At 63.6% G+C, this 19181-nt stretch overlaps 3 protein-coding genes across 8 annotated transcripts in view; 1 reads left to right on the top strand and 2 right to left on the bottom strand.

Annotated features, from left to right (window-relative positions):
* Nucleotides 1-205: 205 nt before the first annotated feature.
* KLHL17 (kelch like family member 17) lies at nucleotides 206-4259 on the bottom strand. The gene is made up of 11 exons (XM_036281452.1): nucleotides 4005-4259; nucleotides 3800-3921; nucleotides 3469-3690; nucleotides 2929-3045; nucleotides 2492-2705; nucleotides 2059-2203; nucleotides 1811-1978; nucleotides 1372-1460; nucleotides 1213-1286; nucleotides 816-997; nucleotides 206-510 (listed from the first exon to the last, which is right to left on the bottom strand). Exons 1-11 carry the CDS (start codon nucleotides 4213-4215, stop codon nucleotides 282-284), a joined length of 1773 nt encoding a protein of 590 aa, XP_036137345.1. The 5' UTR covers nucleotides 4216-4259; the 3' UTR covers nucleotides 206-281.
* Nucleotides 4260-6418: 2159 nt separating this feature from the next.
* Nucleotides 6419-18265, top strand: NOC2L (NOC2 like nucleolar associated transcriptional repressor). Of its 5 annotated transcripts, none has more exons than XM_036281435.1 (19): nucleotides 6419-6462; nucleotides 6597-6749; nucleotides 7812-7986; nucleotides 8074-8196; nucleotides 8846-8966; nucleotides 9051-9141; nucleotides 10792-10870; nucleotides 10989-11099; nucleotides 11298-11411; nucleotides 11937-12125; nucleotides 12314-12453; nucleotides 13228-13339; nucleotides 14579-14692; nucleotides 15018-15119; nucleotides 15931-16074; nucleotides 16159-16272; nucleotides 16662-16791; nucleotides 17129-17242; nucleotides 17473-18265. In XM_036281435.1, the coding sequence occupies exons 1-19, from the start codon at nucleotides 6437-6439 to the stop codon at nucleotides 17580-17582; spliced, it is 2262 nt and encodes a 753-aa protein (XP_036137328.1). In that variant the 5' UTR covers nucleotides 6419-6436; the 3' UTR covers nucleotides 17583-18265. The 5 variants fall into 5 exon arrangements, with proteins under 5 accessions (XP_036137328.1, XP_036137330.1, XP_036137327.1 ...); XM_036281437.1 differs by having other exon boundaries at nucleotides 16662-16829; nucleotides 17179-17242; XM_036281434.1 differs by having other exon boundaries at nucleotides 8849-9141.
* The window catches only part of SAMD11 (sterile alpha motif domain containing 11), an 18292-nt gene continuing 17247 nt past the window's right edge, over nucleotides 18137-19181 (bottom strand). For both annotated transcript variants that reach the window (XM_036281431.1, XM_036281432.1), the window contains exons 12-14: nucleotides 18905-19029; nucleotides 18480-18590; nucleotides 18137-18382 (exon numbers count right to left, since the gene is read on the bottom strand). In XM_036281431.1, coding sequence (XP_036137324.1) covers nucleotides 18137-18382; nucleotides 18480-18590; nucleotides 18905-19029 — 482 coding nt within the window. The remainder of the gene's footprint in view (nucleotides 18383-18479; nucleotides 18591-18904; nucleotides 19030-19181) is intronic.

Genomic DNA, 19181 nt, shown 5'->3' with positions numbered 1-19181 from the left:
GGACACAGGACACTTTCAGAGCAAATGTAGACTGGTAGCTGCAGCACTGCTCATTGTCAATAAATACTGAATAAATAAACGGACGAGTAAATCAACGGCACACACGTAAACGAACACTGAGGAATGGACAGAACGTGGACAGACGGTGCAGGACGTCCCTGGTGGGCGCCGCGGAGCCCAACTCCGAAGCACGGTCGAGGGGAGGGAGGCGCTGGGGCCCCCGGTGGGACTTAAGGCATGTGGGCGGCTGCGGCCGAGCCTCTGTGCAGTCCCGCCGCGGGTCAGAGGCTGGTGGACGACACGGACAGTGTGGGCGAGGACGGCGGCGGGAAGTTGAGCAGCTCCAGCACCGCCACGCCCACACTGCTGCGCCGCGTGAACATGCAGGACGCAGCCACCCACTTGTTGGTCCTCGGGTTGTACTTCTCGATGGAGTTGAGGCTGGAGCTGCCATCGTTGCCCCCCACGGCATACAGCCATCCGTCCATGGCCACCAGGTCGTGGGTGCTCCTGGGGGCAGGACAGGCAGGTGTGAGAAAGTACGGAGGGGCCACAGGCCAGGGAGAATCCTGCGGGGGCGGGGCCCCAGGCCTTGGGAGAAGCCTCTGTGGGCGGGGCCAGAGGCCTTGGGAGGAACATAGGGGGTGGAGCCTCCGGGAGCGGAGGGGGTGGGAAAGAGTCCCCGAGGGGAGTCTGGAGGCAGGAGGGGCACTGGCATGCCACGCAGGGTGAAACCCATCAGTCAGGCTCTGAGGGGAACATGCTGTGGCGGTGACAAGGGGCACTGCCAGCCCGGGGACTGGAGCACAGCACACCTTCTGATGTTCATGGGCGCCACACTCTCCCAGGCACCGGCCTTGGGGCTGTATCTCTCCACAGAGTTGAGGCAGCTGGTGCCATCATTACCGCCAGCCACGTAGAGAGCCCCCTCCAGCACTGCCACGCCAGCCGAGCTGCGCCGGCTCAGCATGGAGGCCACTGGCGTCCACGTGTTCACCTGTGGTCGAGGGGACCCGCTGGGGGCAGACCCACCACCAGCCTCCCTCCACCTCCACAGCGGAGACCCCCCACTCCGGGGTGGGTGTCTGTAGGATGTGGGGGGAGGGGGAGATGGATCTAAAGGCCTGCCACTCCAGGGAATGTGGGTGGCCAGAGTGATGACCTCAGGCAGCCCTTGGGAAGGGGAACACCTGTGATTGGGGTGTTTCGCACCTGGGGCTCATACTTCTCCACAGTGGCCAGGTGTGATGAGCTGTCATAACCGCCCACCGCGTACAGGTTGCCATCTGCAGGGAGTCAACATGCCCGTGGTGTGCCTGCTGTGCGTGGGGTCTGCAGGGTGGGCACTACAGCAAGCAAGCTGTTACCCACCAAGCATAGCAACACGAACGTATCGCCTGCGGGTGCTCATGGCAGCGATGGACGTCCACGTTCCTGTCAGGGGGTCATAGCGCTCGGCACTGTGGACAACAGGACCACCAGTGACCTTGAGCAACGGCTGACCAGGACCTGCCCTCCCCCAGAGCCCCACTGGAGCAGGAAGTAGGCCTGCGGGGTGCGCACAGGCCTCTGGCTGCCTGGTGACCCTGTGCAGGTGTCCACCTGGCCCCAGCCCCTGGACCGGTGGGAAGGAGCCCAGAGAGGAACAGAAGGGGCAGGTGGACTGGCACAGATGAAGAGGCCTAAGGGACTTGAGTGAGGCAGGATCCCTCTTTGTTTCCCTCAAGGTATGACCTCTGCAGTCCTGATGCAGCCATACCAGCTGCCAAGCCAGTCTCCAAAGGCCACACTGCCCTGACCTCACCCCTACCTGTTGAGGCAGGAAGCCCCGTCATAGCCCCCGGCCGCGTACAGGAGTCCGTGCAGGGCAGCCACCCCCAGGCAGCTGCGCCTCGTGCCCATGGACACCTCAGGCTGCCAGGTGTTGGTCACAGGGTCGTACGATTCTACGGTGGCCAGATCTGAAGTCCCATCATAACTAGGAGAGGGGTCCACTGTCGGCCGGGCTGCCCAGTGGGCACGCCCTGAGCCCCACCCGAGAGCAGCCTCCAGACTTACCCACCCACTGCATACAACCGGTTCCCCACTGCTGCCACGCCCACGCGGGCTCGGCGTGTGGACATGGAGGCCACCACATGCCAGCGGTCAGTGCGTGTGTCATAGGCTTCACAGTCCCCATGGATCGCAAACAGGCTCCCGCCACCTAGGGAGGGGGAGGTGATGGGGCAGGACCAGGGGCCCAGGGAGGCAATGGGCTGGGGGCTCTGGCCCAGCTCAAGGTGGAGAGGATGGGGGCTCCAAGGGTGGGGATGGGGATCTGTGAGTGGGTCACACCACACAGGTGCTCCACAGGCAGGCGGAGGAGCAGGCATGGGGTGGGTGCAGGGTGTGACCAGCACAGATGGAGAGGACTGGGCTTACGGGTGGAAGACGCAAGACAGATGTGGAGAGAGAGGGAAGGGACGTGGGGGCCCAGAAGGTGTGGGCATACCCACAGCGAAGAGCACAGGGCCGGCACCCTCACAGCGTCGGGGCCGTGTGCGGCTCGTGCCCAGGACGCCTCTCTGCTCTGGCAGCAGGTGGAACTTGAGGGCCTCGATGAGCAGGTCCTTGCAGTCAGGATGGTGCCTCACCAGGCTCTCGGCGTCCACGTGGCCCAGCAGGAAGTCCCGGCTCAGCAGGGGCAGACGCACACACTTCATCAGCTGGGGTGCAGGGACGCCGTAATCAGGCAGCAGGTGGAACCCACAGACACTTCATCCCCGCAGTGAGACCCACCCCCAGACCCCTGTCCACCTGTGTGCCGGATGCTTCTTAAGACATGCCTGCATCACCCCTGCGGTACTCAGGGCACGGAGGAGCCCGGGTGCATATCCCCTCAGACATCGCACCCCCTCACAGACACGGGGGCCCCAGGGGCTGCCTCACCCGTGGGACGTGCTGCCTCCGAGCATCCACGTCATGCTTGACCCAGCTCAGGACGGCACGGTAGACGTCTTCCTCTGAAGGCACGTTCAGGCTGTCACTAGAGACCAGTTCCAGCACCTGGGGGTAGGGACCCTCAGACCTGAAATCTGGGGAGGGTCTTGGGAGCCCACGGAGCCCTGAAGGTGCCTGAGAGGGAGAGTCAAACGGGGGCCCAGTGTTCCTATGAGAAGGGGCCAAGCAGGGTCAGGAGCCGAAGATTTGGTTCCTGGGGGCCCAGGCCCAGAGCAATCCTGGGGACTGGAACCAGGGACTGGGGTTATAGGCAGAGATGTGCTCAGGAAGCTAAGAAAAGGTTTGGGTGGGGTCAGGAATGGGGGCAAGGAGGGGGCAGGGGACAGGTGGTGGGGCTGGAACATGGGTCAGAGACTCCAAATAAGGGCTGGGGGGACAGATGCCCAGGTCTTGAGAGCTGAAATGATGGGGGTCAAGGGGTCCAGGGACTGGGTCACGGTCCAGGCAGCGCCCTGGCTGGCACGTTACCTGCTTCAGCGGCAACAGCATGAACTCCTCCGTCTTGGCCACGTCCACGAAGTGCTGCAGCACGTACCTGTGCGCCGCCTTGAGCAAGTCACTGCACGAGTGTGTGTCGGCGAAGCCCCGGATGCCCAGGCAGTTGGAAGGGTCAAGCTGACTCAGCAGGAACTTGCAGCAGGCGTCACGGACACCGTTCAGCTGCAGCAGGCTGGCAGCTGGGAGCAGAGTCTGTGGGTGAGATGGGAGAGGGCCGGGGGAGCAGGCACAGAGAGACTGGTGAGAGGAGCGCCGAGGCAGGAGACAGGTGGGCACAGGAGGGGCGCTGAAGCAGCCTCACCTGCACGTTGCCTTCGCCCACCACGATCTCAGCCGTGTACGCAAACTGCACCAGCTGGTCCAAGGCCTGAGGGTCGATGTCATGCAACGTCACGTGGGTCTGGCGGCTCTCGCTCATCTCATCTGTGGGGACAGTGGGTCAGGCCAGTCCCACCTGGGGAGACCCGTGGAGACCCCCAGGGCCCACTGGGTGGGGTGGTACTTGCTTGTGAACATGGCGTGGAAGTAGGGGCTGCAGGAGGCCAGCACCACCTTGTGTGCTCGGATCTCCTTGGCGGCCACGTGCAAAACGATGTCACACAGGAGGCCACGCTGCCGCATGCGGCTCATGGCCACGAAGGCATCGTGGTAGTGCCGCTTGGAGTTGTGGGACACAGTATGGCCCTCACGGGTCAGCAGCTGCATGGCACCCTCCATGGGGGCTGTGGGCCGGGCCTGCCGTGTCCGTGCACGTTCGGCCTCGGGGCTGCAGACGGACAGTGCCAGGTCAGGGTGCCAGGGCACCCAGGAGGCCACTCCTCCCCCCAGGGTCCATAACTGGCATCCAGAGAGGACCTCCCCTGTGGCCTAGGCTCAACCCACTCTGCTCACTCACTTCCAGGAGCCTCCCACCTTCTCCCAGGAGGTCGGAGTGCTGAACCTGTACAGCTTCCTCTGCCCACCCCTCCTCAGGCACCATACTCCATGCTGCCCAGGTGCCCCGTCAGAACCAGGCTTTCCTCGGTCCATCGCTGGCCACCCTGGCAGGGCCCCCATCGGAGTGCAGCCCCAGCTGGCGCACAGGAAGTGCACAGAGTGAAACTGGTCAGTGGCGTCAGGAAGCTCTGAAGCGGACCCCAAGTCCACCAGCAGGGTGACCTCACTCGACTCTCCGGAGCGGCTCCGCCCGCCCCGCCGGCCCCCCGCCCCCATTCCGCAGACAAGGCGCCCAAGTCTGTGAGCGGCGCAGCTAGGATTCAAGGGCGGCGGGAGGGACGCCGCCTCCGGCAGCAGCCACCGCTGGCCGCCCTGTCCCGCGCCCGCTGTGTGCACGGATAGACCGAGGGGTGCAGGCTGGACCCATCCCCGGCGGCCCGAGCCGGCAGGGCGCCGAGGCCGCCCCCTCCGGGCAGCCGGCCGGGGTCGGCGCGCGCCCCTCCCTCCCTCCCGCCCTCCTTTCCGGACCCACTCAGCCCCCGGCCGACTCGCGGCCCCCAGCCCTCGGCACACTCACGCCGGCTGCGGCGGCGGCGGCGGCGGCGGCGGAGCCTCGGGGCCCGGCCCCGGGCTGCCGTGCTCCGGACTTTGCGTCCTGCCGGCCGGGCGCTCACTGCGCGGCTGCATGGGCTCGGCCACCGGACCTGCCGACTCGCGGAGGACGCCCCGACTAACGGGCGCACGGGCCGCTGGAGGGCTGCTCGGCGGCGGCGGACCGCTCGGCGTCCCTGGCTCCCGCCGCTTGCTGCAGCCGTTGTTTCTCGGCGCCGCCCGCCCCGCCTCCCGCAGTCCCCCGTGGCTCGGGCACGCAACGTAGGACGCGACTCCTCTCAAAGTCCCGGCGCCACGCCCTCCTCCTCCTCCTCCAGGAAGCCCGCGGGCCCCGCCTGCCCTTATCTCCAAGACGTTTCCTAGACCTGCCGCCCCCTCCCCAACTCATTCAAGAAGCCCCCCACCCTACCCCACCCCTGCAAGTACCAGCCCTGGAGCTGAGCGCTGGCTGCGGGATGAGGGTGGGTGGAGCGGGGCGCTGGCCCGAGGGGTCTGACCAGAGCCTCGCCCGCGCCCCAGGGGCTGTGGGGTCCGCTGTGGTGGGGTCTGGCCCTCCACCCCGCATACCCTCACCCCGAGGCGGTGGGGGCGGGAAGGGGGGCCCAGGCCTTTCTTCCCCAGGCGACCTTCCAGCCTCGGGCCTTTGCACCTGCACACGGACAGCACGGGGGAGTGGCCGAGCCCGGTGCGGTGAGCTTAGGCAGCTGTGTGCACAGGTGAATTCCCAGCAGAGGCCGGGCGCGGGGCCAGCAGGCATAGTGCTCTCGGGTAGCTTTGGCCACACCGGCTTCAATACCAGCGCCTCCCCTCACCCCTTCCCCACCACAGGGACCGGGGAGCTGTCCAGTGAAACGGAGATGCCCGCGTGGCTCTGGTCCTCCCCTGAGCAGGGCGAGGCCGGCCTGGCCAACAGCTGTCGTCTGTCTTGCGGCGAACTGCCCACGTACGCAGCAGCACCGTTTCTGTTTTCCTCTGTCCCCCCCGCCCCCAGCGTGTTGGCTTTTCATCACTGATCTGTGAGCGGTCTGCGGGAGCCCCGTGTGGATGCGCTCTGTGCGCTGGGGACGCACTGACACCCTCGCTGGCACGTGGTTGCGGAGCCCAGCGAGGCTGTGGGCCCCGGGCCCCGGACCCTCAGGTGCGAGCACACCGGCGACGAGCGGACGCGAGCGGGAGCCGTGACCCCGCCCGTGGCCTGGCCAGGAGCCCGGGCGCGCCCGCAGCGCGGAGGCGGTGAACGCACCCTCCCGCTCGCACGCCGCCGGCACCGCGGCCGGAGAACCGCAGAGCCGGCGCGGCGGGGCGGGGCGGGGCGGGGCCGGCCGGCGGAAGCGCGGCTGGCGCGCGGCATTCTGGGGCCGGAAGTGGGCTCGCGCTGCAGCGGGCGGTCATGGCGGCGGCGCGGAGCCGTAAGCGGTGAGTGGGGTCTGGGGGCGGCTCAGGCCTCCCCGCGGGCCTGTGTCCGAGGGCTCCCCTCGCGCCCCCGGGCTCCCGGGCAGCGGGGCCCCCGGGCTGGCGGGCCGTCCTGACTCCCCTGTCGGGACCCGCAGGCGCCTGGCGGAGCTGACGGTGGACGAGTTCCTGGCCTCGGGCTTTGATTCCGAGTCGGAGTCGGAGCCCGAAGGAGCCGCGGGAGCCGAGGCGCGGGCGGCGCGCGGAGCCTCCCGGATCCCGGAAGGGCCCGACGGCAGCCCCTCGGCCAGGTGAGCGCAGCGTGTCCGCGGCGTGGGAGCCAACCCCGTCCCCGTCTCCGGCCCGGCCGCTCTCCGCCGGGAGGCGGACCCCTCCGGGGCCTCGGGACCGCGGCCCAGGGACCGTCGAGCCCGGACCCCCGAGCTTGTTCGGTCTCTGGTCGTTGCTGAGGGGCCGAGCCGGCTTCGGGAGGCGCACGTGGGTGCGGGAGGCCCCGGTCCTGGGCGCGCCAGGAAGTGCGGGCGCCGTGGGAGGCAGTGCGCGGGCAGGAGGAGCCGGGAGCGGAGCCGCGACACGTGCTGTGCTGCGTGGGGAAGGTCGTTGGAAGAGGTGTCACTGAGCGGAGACCCGAGGCCGCGAGCTGTGTGGGCGGCAGGGGAGCTGCCGCTCCTTCGGGGTGCAGGACGGGCTGGAGTAGGAGGGGCTGGGCCTGGGGAGGTGATGGGGCCGTTGGTAAGGTGTCCCAGGAACGTGGGGAGCCATCTCAGGGTTGTGTGCAGTGTGTGGAGAAATGGCACGTGACAACAGCGAGGGTCACTTGGGGTGCGTGTTAAGAGTAGGCTGTAGGCGCAGGAACGGGGACCGGGAGGGACCATTCTGGTAACTGAGAGATGGTCCTGGTTTTGAGAGGAGGCAGGAGGGGTTTTGAAGATAGCTGGTGAGATCTCCTAACAGGTGACGCGGTGGATTAGGAGAGAGACAGGTTTGCTTAGTATTTGAGCACCTGAAAAAGTAGTGCTACTAACCAGTGAGGTAGAGGAGGGTGTTGGCAGAGCAAGTTTGGAGGAACCCCAAGTTCAGTGTTGTGCATGTTGGATTTGGGGTGCATGTGCTGAAACAGGTACGGTGAGGCTGTGGGATATGTAAGTCTGGGCATCTGCTGAAAACGTACCCACTGGAAACCCTGCCTTAGTTGTGGGTAGCTGTTGTGGGGCGAGCAGGTTAAGCCCCAGTCTTCCCAGAGAAGGCCACCAAGCTGGCAGTATGGAGGACAGGAAGCCTTATGCCCCCCCCCGCCCCCACTGTGGCTCTGCTTGTCCATCTGACTTGATGACTGACCCCCACCTTCCCAGCCGACGTAAAGGGCGTGCATCTGAGCACAAGGACCAGCTTTCTCGGCTGAAGGACAAAGACCCTGAGTTCTACAAGTTCCTGCAGGAGAACGACCAGAGCCTGCTGAACTTCAGCGACTCGGACAGCTCTGAGGATGAAGAGGAGCAGCTCCACTCCCTGCCAGACGTGCTGGAAGTGAGGCCTGGACAGAGCCGGGCAGGGACAGGGCCACACTCGGGCCACCCTGTCCTGCTCTAGCCTGGCCCTCTGTGTCTGGTGCAGGAAGCAAGTGAGGAGGAAGGCGAGGAGGACAAGGATGGGGCCTCTAGAGGACCGAAGGGGAAGAAGAGGGGTTGCACCCCTGTGACCCTCGCCATGGTTGAGAGATGGAAGCAGGCAGCACAGGTGAGAAGTAGCATGGAGGAGCTGCTGCCCACCCTGCCCCTTTAGGAGTCTGCCCTGCTCCTTCCAGCTACCTGGGCTAGGCAGATGGGAGGCCGCTTCTGTGAGCAGTGCCCTGCATGGGAACCCGGGACAGTTCTCCCTCATGCTAAGAGACTCCGGGACTGCGTCCTCTCCTTCAGTCAGAGGTCCTAGGGGCTCTGCCTGCTCCTTCGCTCTCAGTTTCTCTCTCCAGTTCCTCGTTCTCTGAATTTTCTTGTGGGCAGGATAAGGTCTCTGTCCCTTTGCTGGTTGGTCGAGCCAGGCATCTTCTTCCGAGGGTGTTGCCACGGTTTCTGTAGGGAAAGGAGGAGACAGAGGGGAGAGCTCCAGAAGCTACTCACTGTTGGCAGTCGTCCAGATCCGGGACCCTCAGCCCCTCCCCTGTGGTCCCTGAGCTGGGCTCCTTGCCCACCCAGGAGGATTCTGGACTCTGTCTTTTTATTTTTGGCGTGTGGCTCAGTGACACTGTTCCATTTCTGCCTTGTGTCTGAGAATGAGGGCGAGAGGTGCCTTTGTCTCCCAGGGCGGGGTCTGGGACCCCGGCTACCTCTCCCTCAGCCCAGCACAGCCGACGGCCCCCTCAGTGTTCTGGGTTCTGTCGCCCCTTCAGCAGCACCTCACTCCAAGGCTGTTCCACGAAGTCGTGCAGGCATTCCGAGCAGCTGTGACCATCACCCAAGGAGACCAGGAGGGTGCTGAGGCCAGCAAATTCCAGGTCACAGACAGTTCTGGTGAGCTGGGGCCAGGGAACCTGGGATATGGGCTCTGTTCTATCTGCTGTCCTGTGAGTGTCATCTGTGGTCCCCTCGTTGCAGTGTTCAACGCTCTGGTCACCTTTTGCATCAGAGACCTCTTTGGCTGTCTCCAGAAGCTGCTGTTTGGAAAAACCCCAAAGGACAGCAGCAGGTGAGAGGTGGGGGTGGGGTGGGCTGTTCAGGGCCCTGCAGTGGTAAAGGCAGAGGCCTTGTGACTTAGCAGTTCCCTCCAGACCTAGCTGGCACAGAGGGATGTTGGGGGCAGAGCCAGGCTCTTTCTGGGGCTCTTGGGAGTGGCTGGGTTCTCAAGGCCAGTTGGGGTGGCCCCATCCATTTTTTGTTTCCTCTGAGAAAGGAAATTCTCTGCCTAGCTTTCTTCAGTGACCGCAAACTCTGCGCTTTACTTTGTTTCCCTGTTTTTTTGGGTTAGGATTCTCATATTCTCTCTCTCTCTCTCTCTCTCTCTCTCTCTCTTTCTCTCCCCCCCCCCTCCCCGTTTTTCCTCTTTGTGATAAATTAGTGTCGTCTACTCTCCTTCCCTTTTACTTTGGTTGCTGGGTGTGTCTCCAGGCGGGGGCCTGGTCAGTGCTGGGTTTGAGAACTTGACCTTCCGTGTTAGAGGTAGATCGGGGAGAGAAGCTGTCTTCAGAGGAGGGAGGAGGGCAGCATATGTTGGTAGAACAGGGCTTACGCTACTCGACCACTTGGGTTGGAGGCAGAAAGAGCCTTGGAGGGTCAGACTCACCCCAGATGCCTCTTAAAGGAAGAAGGAAGTGTCCAGAGAGGGTCCTCTGTCATCACCTGGGCCTGGTGGTGTCGGTGAGGTTGGACCGAGGGATTGAAGGGTTTGGCCGTGTGGAGGTGGCTGACGGGCAGGGGTAGAAGGGCAGTGAGGACGTGGGCAGCCGACAGCGCTGGTTGCATTCTCCCGGAAGGAGGCCGCTGCACTGCGTCACTGAGGAAATGGAGATGCTGCCTCTTGGGTCAAGGTGAGCTCTCCACTGGTGCCGGCCTTTGCCCCTTTGTGCATGCCAGCAGGTTTTTTGTTTTGTTTTTTTTGTTTTGTTTTGTTTTTTAGTTTTCTATATTGGTTTTAGAGAAGAAGGGAGGGAGAGAGAGAGAGAAACATAGATGAATGAGAGAGAACATTTATTGGCCATCTCCTGCATGCTCCCCACTGGGGATCGGGCCCACAACCTGGGCATGTGCTCTGACTGGGAATCGAACTGGCGACCTCTTGGTGCAGGGTCGACGCTCAACCACTGGGCCACACCGGCCGGGCTCACCAGATTTTAATGAGCACCTACTGTGTGCTGAGTTCTGTGCATGCTGAGGGGCGATGCCTGTGAGAAACTGCCAGAGGTGGTAATTGGCATCGCCAGGCCTTTGCATTTTTCGAAAAAGGTCAGAGTCTGGGTTTTTGGTGAAGCTGAGTTGTAGACATGGGGACTTTGGTTTATTTTAAAGCTTGTTTGGGCCACAGAAAGCCTGGTGTAGTTGTGGTTGGTGATGCCTGGGTTAGACCTTAGGGCCCTGTATGCTTGCCGCAGGTATGGGTGCCTTCTGGAGACTGGGGGAGTGGTGGCTGTGGGCTCAGACATGGGGCACAGTGGCTGTCAGCCCTCTGGTCAGCTGGGGGCTGCCCCTCCTCAGGCATTGATCTGGGCCACTTTTGAGAGGGTCTCCCCACAGGGCCCACGAGCCTGTGTGTGGACAGAATGTGGCCCAGGGCTTACCCGTGTGTGAGCTGGGGTGTCTGAACTTCTGGTCTCACGTGGGTGGACGGGTGTGGTCTCTGCAGGTTGCTGCAGCCATCCAGCAGCCCGCTTTGGGGGAAGCTCCGGCTGGATGTCAAGACTCACCTGAGCTCAGTCATACAGGTGCGGTTTTGCTGGGAGAGGGCTGCTGGGTCATCAGGGCCTGGCCGCGCGCAGTGGTCCGGTTCTTCTCTGTTCCTCGACGTGAGTGGGCTTGGCACTGACCTCTCTTGCTCCCCAGCTGGTGGCCTGCGTGGCAGAGGCGACGGTGGCGGCGGCCCTCCTGCAGCACATCAGCAGCTCCATGCCCTACTTCCTGACTTTCCCCAAGCAGTGCCGCATGCTGCTCAAGGTGGGCAGGCTGGCCTGTGGGCGTGGCTGAGTGCCCTGGCTAGTGACAGACCCCTCCTCTGCCAGGGTCTGCCTCGGGCAGCACTGCCCAGGTGTTTGAGAACAGGCTACAGGCTGGGCTGTCTCTCAGCAGTGCCCACAGGGGCCTCCTGCTGCACCTGGGGAGGCCGAGGCAGTCGTGACGTCTCACTCTTTGCAGAGGATGGTGGTCCTGTGGAGCACAGGCGAGGAGACACTCCGCGTGCTGGCCTTCCTGGTCCTCGTCAGAGCCTGCCGGCACCAGAAAGACACCTTCCTGAGCCCCGTCCTGAAGGTAGGTTGGGCCCGTGGCTTCCACCTGTGGTGCCCCCAGTCAGTGTCCATTGGGATCAGGGTTGAAAGTCTCAGTCTAAGGGCTGCTGGGCTCAGTGGGACTGTGGCTCCAGGCAGACCCGGGTCCTTGTCACTGTTTCCTCTGAGAAGTGGTGGCCACTTCTCCTCAGTGGACAGGACCCTGGAGGTGGAGAGGGGTAGAGACACTGGTGCCCAGTCCCAGCCAGGGTGGCCTGGCGGCAGGGGGTCCTCCCTCCCAGGCCCTCCGAGGTTCCCCTGCTGGTTCCCAAACTGGTTTATGCTGGAGTTCCCCCTCCCCTGGCACCAGGTCCTCCTTGTGAGCACAGTCCCTTGGACTGCAGACTGCCCTGTGGAGGCCCAGCAGCAGGGGGACCGCGGGCGGAGGGTCTGCACTGACACCGGGCTGTGGTTCTGAGGCAGCGGTTCTGAGGGACAGGCCCTGGTGTCTGGCGGTGGGGCCTCGGGGCCCTGGGAGCTCAGGCGGCTGTGCCTGGTCTCCCGGCAGCAAATGTACATCGCGTACGTGAAGAACTGCAAGTTCACCTCTCCCGGCGCTCTGCCCCTCATCGGCTTCATGCAGCGGACGCTGACTGAGCTCCTGGCCCTGGACACCAGCGTGGCCTACCAGCACGCCTTCCTCTACATCCGCCAGCTCGCCGTCCACCTGCGCAATGCCATGACCACGCGCAAGAAGGTTGGTGGCTAGGCTGGGGCGCTGAGCCAGCCCAGGGCCTGGGGCCTCCGGGAAGAGAGAGCCCAGCATCTGGGTGGGGCCAGGGTCCTTGGGGTGGGTGTTGGGAGGGTCCAGTGCTGCTGCCTGCTGGGCCCCTGTGCGTGGTGGGGAGGGTGGGCCCTGGGACCGGCTGACCAGCGGCTCTGCAGGAGACGCACCAGTCCGTGTACAACTGGCAGTTCGTGCACTGCCTGCAGCTGTGGTGCCGCGTCCTCAGCACCATCTGCCCCAGCGACACCCTCCAGCCCTTGGTCTACCCCCTCGCCCAGGTCATCCTCGGCTGCATCAAGTGAGTCTGGGTGGGCGTCCTGAGAGCCAGGCTGGCGTGGGTCGTCTAGGGACGGGTGCAGGAGGCTGCTCTGGAGGTCAGAGGGGTCAGGATTACAGAGCTGTCCTGAGGGGCAGGGGGTCCTCTTCCAGGTGGCCAAGGCTTCCAGGGAGGTTCTGTGGTCTGTGACCTGGTAACATCTGTGGAAGGGCCCGGGTGGGGCTGTCTGTTCTGGTGCCCGTGTGAGAGAGCACCCAGGCCCGGGCAGCAGGCTTCTTTCTGGGTCACCTGTGACGTGACTCCTCAGCACCTTCCTCTGAGGACACAGCCCAAGCGTGTGTTCTGGGGACGCCGGGTAGAGGGGGCCGTGTGCAGTTTGAAGGGAATTTGGGTCTCTTCGCATGGGGTTTTTGAGCAGCAGATCCGGTCTGGTGTGTAGGATCCTGGGTGTGAACGTTTAGCGTGGGCTGGTGACTGTTGGCCAGGAGGGGGCAGCCCTGTCCTTCTGAGGGGAGCTGAGAGCTGGGAGGAAACGCTCCTCAAAAGGAAACAAGTCCAGCCTGGTGGGGGCCCGGCAGCCCTATAACCGAGCAAGGAGGCGAGTCCTGAAGGCCTTGCGTTCTGTCCTGTGCTGTCAGGAATCTGGTGGGGCAGGTGTGGCCTCTGACCCTGAGAAAGGTGATAGGGAGGGCCCCTGCTGAGGCTAGGGCTCTGTGGCAGCAGCCAGGAGGGTGAGGCGGGTTTATGGGGTCCCTAAGGCGGGGCCTCCTCTCACTCCCGTTCTCCCGCTCCCAGGCTGGTCCCCACGGCGCGCTTCTACCCACTGCGCATGCACTGCATACGTGCCCTGACGCTGCTCTCCGAGGGCACGGGCACCTTCATCCCTGTGCTGCCCTTCGTCCTTGAGGTGAGGCGGGTGGGGCCTCACCTGCAGAGCACAGGTGCTTCCAGGGCACCGCTGTCCTTGGTGCCTTCTGTCTGCCCAGGCCGGTGGCTTGTGTTGGTTGGCAAGAGCGGCACTGAGGACAGGCTGCCTCCTGGGGCGGGCCTAAGGGAGCTGGTTTTGGGGCACAGACCTGCTTTGATCTGGGCATTTGTCCAAGATCCAGCCTGGAAGCCCAGGTCTGATTCCAAGGCCGCGTCTGCACGTCCCCGTGTGCGTGTGTGTGCCCTGGGCATCTGTCTGTCCCCTCTGTTCACTGTCTCCCTGGGCCCGCTCTCTGTTTTCCTACACCTTTGCACTGGCCCGTCTTGGCCTCATCTGCGTCCCGCATGTCCCTCACCCACGGTGCAGGCCTTTCCTTCCCAGAGGAAACAGACCACAGAGCTGGAAGCCAAGCTCTGTCTCCCGGGAGCCCTGGCCCTCCTCCCTGGGTGGCGGGGAGCACCAGTGTGGGAGGTCAGACCTCCCGGGGCCGAGCCAGGCTGCAGCTGTGCCCTCCCAGGGGCCGCGTTGTGGTCGCCGTCACCATGGCTGTTTTCATCGGGAGCCGTCCTGAGCTCAGCTCTGGGCTCCTGATGGGGATGCTTTCCGTCACGCTCCCCCAGCCTCGGCCACACATCGCTCTCGGAAACTCATCCCGATCGCCCTCTTCGAGGGTCGTGGGAGAGGTGTATGGCTGAGGGGCCAGGCAGTCCACTGTTCCCTGGGCAGCTTCAGCCTCCCGCTTGGGAGGAGGACTTCTCCCAGAGGCCAGGGCTGACGGGAAGTGCACAGCCTGCCGCCTCTAGAGGACGCGGGAGCCGAGCCCCAGCTCCCGAGACTGTGTTCCTTGGTGTGTGACTGCTGGGGACGCAGCCCTTGGGAACGCGGTCGAGAGTGAGGTGGTGTGGTGGCAGTGGTCCTGTGCAGGAGGGCTCTCCTGTCTCCAGATGCGGCCTTCTGGCCCAGTTTTTAGAAGAGGGTCTAGCAGTGAGCATGCACGTGCTCCTGGGCCTGCCCAGTGGCCAGTGTCCCACTCTGGGTGAGGGGCTCCCTCGGGGGCCACCAGAGCTCTGGAAGGCAAGCAGTATCTTGGGGTGGGGGGGGTCTGTGGGCTGTAGGTCTGCTCCCACGATGGGTCTTCAAGGACCCAGGTGCAGTTGGGGTGGGGTGAGCGGGATCCAGCACTGCAGTCTGGGCTGATGTGGCCACGGGTCGGCGCAGGTTTTCCAGCAGGTTGACTTCAACAAGAAGCCGGGGCGCATGAGCTCCAAGCCCATCAACTTCGCTGTGATCCTGAAGCTGTCCAAAGTCAACCTGCAGGAGAAGGCTTACCGGGTGAGGCCAGCCTCTGGGCCTCCAGGGAGGTGCCTAGGGAGGGCCCTGGCTGAGGTTGCCGCAGGTGTCAGAGGACACTGGGGTCAGCACGCAGGGTGTGCACAGGAGGGGTGTGCTGCACTGCGAGTTGAAGCATGGATCCTTGTGGGCTCCCATGGTGGTTGGCCCAGCTCCAGGGAGCCTGAGTGTGGCTTCCAGGGAGGTTGTGGGGTCCCAGCCTTCCTCCTTGCCCTGGAGAGTAAGCGGCCGTGTCAGCCTGTGGTGGAAGTGGTCTGAGCTACCCCTCCCCCATGCCCTGATGCTCTCCTCTGCACTGCTGCCTCAGGACGGCCTGGTGGAGCAGCTGTATGACCTCACCCTCGAGTACCTGCACACTCAGGCCCACAGCATCGCGTTCCCCGAACTGGCGCTGCCCGCCATCCTGCAGGTGTGTGCCCGCTACCCGACCCCTGCCCAGGTCCCTCTGAGTCCTGTGGTAAGGCTGGCTAGACTGTGTTTTAATGGACTCAGCTCCCTGTTTACACAGGGGCTAGAGGAAGGTCGTCTGTCCCAACCACAGAGCAGGTGATGGAACCTGGCCCCGTGCTGGGGCTGTGGTGTGGGAATCTGCGCATGGGCAAACTCCACGAGGACTCTAGGCCTGCGCAGCCCGGGGACCAGATGTCATGAGTCTTTCCTGAGGGATTGGGACTGAGTGGGCTGGTCTACTGATTGCATGCTCCCCAGGGGTCCTCGGCAGCCTCATCTTCTCTCCAGGCAATACTGGGGGTAGGGTGGGTGTCTTTCCTCTCGGAAGTCCATTGGCTTCCAGCCTAGATATCCCCCATCTCAGGGAGGCCTGTGCTCGGGGGAGGGAGTGTTGCCTGTGTCTTCGCGGCTCTGGTGGTGGGGCTGCTCCCACCTAGCTGTGCCTGGCAGAGGCCCATCTAGACACAGGAGCGGGTGCAAGGCTCTGTTTCTGGGCTTGAAGCCCCAGGGATCCGCAAGTTTTTTTTTTTGGTAAAGAGCCAGGTGATGTTTTAGGCTTTGCGGTCCTGTGGTTTCCACAGCTGCTTAATTCTGTCGAAATAAAAAGCCCACAGAAACGTGGAAGCAACGGAGAGGCTGTGTGCACGAGCCTCGCATGGGAGCTCTGTGGCTGGGCCTGGGCCCCGGGCTCTGCCCCTCCTGGTGGGCAGTGGGTGGGCGGGCCACCCACACAGCAGCCTGTGGAGCTGGCTGAGCCTCTTCCTCTGCAGCTGAAGTCCTTCCTCCGAGAGTGCAAGGTGGCCAACTACTGCCGGCAGGTGCGCCAGCTGCTGGAGAAGCTGCAGGAGAATGCAGACCACATCTGCAGCCTCCGCCAGAGGGCCTCCTTCGGTGTGACAAACCTCCAGGCCGTGGTCCGTGGGGAGGGCACTGGTCAGTGTGGCTGGGGTTTGGGGTTTTGCCCAGGGTGGGACATGACCCTGAACCGCTACCCACAGGATGACTGGGAGAAACAGATCCGCAAGGAGGGGACTCCGCTCACTAAGTACTACAGCCAGTGGCGGAAACTGCGGGACCGTGAGATCCAGCTGGAAATCAGCGGCAAAGAGCGGGTGTGTGTGGGAGGCTGCCGGGGTCTGGGCATACCTGGCTGGACTGTTCTGAGACGAGGCCCTAGCACCCTGATATGACTAAGATGGGGCTGGGGCTGTTGGGGACACATCTGCCAGGGTGGTTGGGGTGGGGCTGTGGTTTGGATGGCACTTGAGGGCTAGAGGGGGCTGGGACCTCCTCACCTGCCTGGTGAGGTGGCCATCCAGGGGTCACTCCCAGGGATGCAGATGGGCAGTCGGTAGGAAACGTGGCCCAACAGGTCTCTGTGGGATCGAGGGATGTGACCGGGGGCAGGGAGAACGCAGGGTCCTGGGTTTAGGTGGAGCCTGTCTTTGGGACGAGGCTCCTGGCACACCTCACCTGTTGCCCTTGTTCTGGGGCTTCCCAGCTGGAAGATCTGCACTTCCCTGAGATAAAGCGGCGGAAGCTGGGGGACAGGAAGGATGAGGACAGGGTGGAATTCAAGGACCTCTTTGACCTGGATAGTGAGGAGGATGCTGTGGACTTCTCAGAGAGAGGTGGGCCTGCCCCGCTCAGCTTGAGCTCTTGGGGGATGGTCAGGCGGACCTGGAAGGTGTCCCTAGCACCTCCTGGAGCTGGAGGGAGGGCACCCACTCCCACCTCTGCTCCTGTTTGCGGGCTGCTCTGTCCCTTCTCTGACCCTTTTCTTTGAGACGCGGCCTCCTAAAATGGAAACGTCCGCGGGCCTTGTCCCTCCCCCTGCTGGCAGTTCTGAGTCCTCTCCACTTGCCGGAGGAGGCCCCAGGGGAGGGCAGTGCAGGGCTGTTGAGCCAGCTGTCCCCCTGTGCATTTGCTGGTGGGCCTCTCCCACGGGCTCTTCCCCTTGGTCCCCAGGTACACCTGCGTCCTCTGGAGCTCAGCAGAGGGTAGAGGAGGAAGACAAGGATGAGGATGATGAAGATGAGGATGATGGCAGCAGTAGTAGCCAAGATGTTAGCAACTCAGAGGGTGAGTGGTTCCTGGGGTGAGGGTGCTGTGCCCTTCGAGCCCCTGTGTCTGGGTGCCCAAAGCTCCTCCCTGGGAGGTCAGGCCAGCCGTTCCTTTCCTGTTGGCTCTGGCAGCCAGCAGCAGGGCACCAATAAATTAATTACTGCTGTGATGAATTAGCAAGAGTAACCCCCCAGGCTGGCTTCTTCCTGATAGAGCAGAATTTATGTGGCCTTGGTGTCTCCCTGCAGATGGAGGCCCAGATGCAGATGCAGAGCTGGCCCCCCGGGAGTTGTGGCGGCTGCTGGCCCAGGGGCCGGAGGATGAGCTGCAGGACCTACAGCTCTCCGAGGAGGACTGAGGACTCGGCCACCACCCGTGGCTGCGGGGCCTGTCAGCAGTGTCCCCATCTCACCAGGGGTCAGTGCCCAAATGGGGGAAGGACAGTAGGTGGCGGATGGGGCTTTATTTTCACAACACAAAAGACCATGAAGTACCAAGCGCTGTGTGCTGATGGCTGGAGCGGTGGCCTTGGGCCCGACCCCTGCACCGTGGAACCTGCTGCTGCCGCACCCCAGGGGCATGTCCCCGTGAGGGAAGCTGACCTCGCCTGAGGTCAGGGTGCTGAAGACCCAGAGCAGTCCCAGCTCCAGAGGGAGCCAGGGCCAGTGAGCTGCCTGTCTTTGGTTTGTCTGCAGCATCCAGGTTCAGATCCCCAGGCCTGCGCCAGGCTTTGCCGGTACCCCCAAAAGTCTTTGGGAAGGTGTTCCTTTCTCTTAAGTCACGTGTTTTCTTTTTAAAAGTTCTGTGTGTTTTCACTTCCAAAACTGAAGGACATGAGCTGTGAGGGAGGGGCCTCTGCACTGCAGCAACTGGCACTGAGGGACCGTGGGCCTGGCCGGCCCATCCCACAACTCAGCACAGAGGCTGGGAGGGGTCTGCTGGCCCTGGGAGCAGAGTCACAGTCCCATTCTCTTGCTTGGGTGAGGTTCGGCCAGCAGTGGGGTGACCCCCACCATAGGGCGAGGGGACCATTGTGGGGGATGGGGGCTGCTCCCCTGAGGTGAGCTCCCGCTCGGGGGCCCGCAGCGTTGGTGGCTGCAGCGGCAAAGCCACAGGGAAGCTGGCCATGTAGAAGACGCGGCCCAGGCGCTTGGCTACCTGCGGAGAGACACGCCCAGGTGGGAGTCTGCAGCCAGGAAGAGCCCTGATGCTGCCCTTCCACTGGATGGAGACCACTGCCCCAACGGGCACTCACCTGTGCCCGAATCTTGAGAGCAGGCCCTAGCTTCAGCCCCATGGTGGTCAGGAGGTGCTCCTCAGTCAGCAGGGGCAGGGTCTCCCCGTCTATCCCCTGTTCTCTGAAGATCTGGTGTGAGGTGGGAGCCTGTCAGGCCTGAGTGTGACCGGTGCCTGCCCACCCTGCAGTCCCTCGGCCCCACCAGGGCTGCTTCTGGGGCGGCTCGAGGCCTCCCAGAGCGGAGCATTTGTGCCGTTTGCAGGAAAAATACGCCAGTGAGAGAACACACTCCTCTGTTGGGCACGTGCCAGTGTTGCAGGCAGAGCACCGCGTGCAGGGAGCATGCGCCAGTGCCCCCCAGACCCTTTGAGGAGGGCGAGCGGGGTGAGGAGGCCCTGGGGGACAGGGAGCACAGAACCATCTTGGGCAGGTGCCCCCCTCACCGGTGCGTATTCTCCACAGCCAGACAGGCCCCCCACAAAGCTGCAGACATCGTCCACTGTCCACTTGCTGACATCCTCAGGGGCTGTGGCCTCCTCCCCATCCGTGAAGAGTCCCCCCATGGTGCCTGGGTTGGGAGGGGGTGTTACTAGGACTTTGACTGACTCTTTCCTAGGGTCCCAACCATCTGCTGACCTTTGCCCTTGTTCAGAGATGATGGATTCGTGACTAAAAGGGACTTTTCTCCCCTTGGATACCCTAAAGGGGGTTGGGGGGGAG

The sequence above is a fragment of the Molossus molossus genome, unplaced genomic scaffold (assembly GCF_014108415.1).
Source record: "Molossus molossus isolate mMolMol1 unplaced genomic scaffold, mMolMol1.p scaffold_m16_p_35, whole genome shotgun sequence".
In the NCBI taxonomy this organism is placed as follows: Eukaryota; Metazoa; Chordata; class Mammalia; order Chiroptera; family Molossidae; genus Molossus; species Molossus molossus.
This window is presented reverse-complemented; position numbering and strand designations above follow the sequence as displayed.

Bases quoted from the DNA above. Each gene is read 5' to 3' on its own strand.
- KLHL17 (XM_036281452.1), bottom strand. From the start codon at position 4,215: ATGGAGGGTGCCATGCAGCTGCTGACCCGTGAGGGCCATACTGTGTCC. The intron at 2,706-2,928 runs GTGAGGCAGCCC...CCTGCACCCCAG, and splicing joins GGAGGCAGCACGTCCCACGG to CTGATGAAGTGTGTGCGTCT. The intron at 1,979-2,058 runs GTAAGTCTGGAG...CCCCTCTCCTAG, and splicing joins CGGTTGTATGCAGTGGGTGG to TTATGATGGGACTTCAGATC.
- NOC2L (XM_036281433.1), top strand. From the start codon at position 6,437: ATGGCGGCGGCGCGGAGCCGTAAGCG. The intron at 6,750-7,811 runs GTGAGCGCAGCG...CCACCTTCCCAG, and splicing joins GACGGCAGCCCCTCGGCCAG to CCGACGTAAAGGGCGTGCAT. The intron at 11,100-11,297 runs GTGGGCAGGCTG...CACTCTTTGCAG, and splicing joins AGTGCCGCATGCTGCTCAAG to AGGATGGTGGTCCTGTGGAG.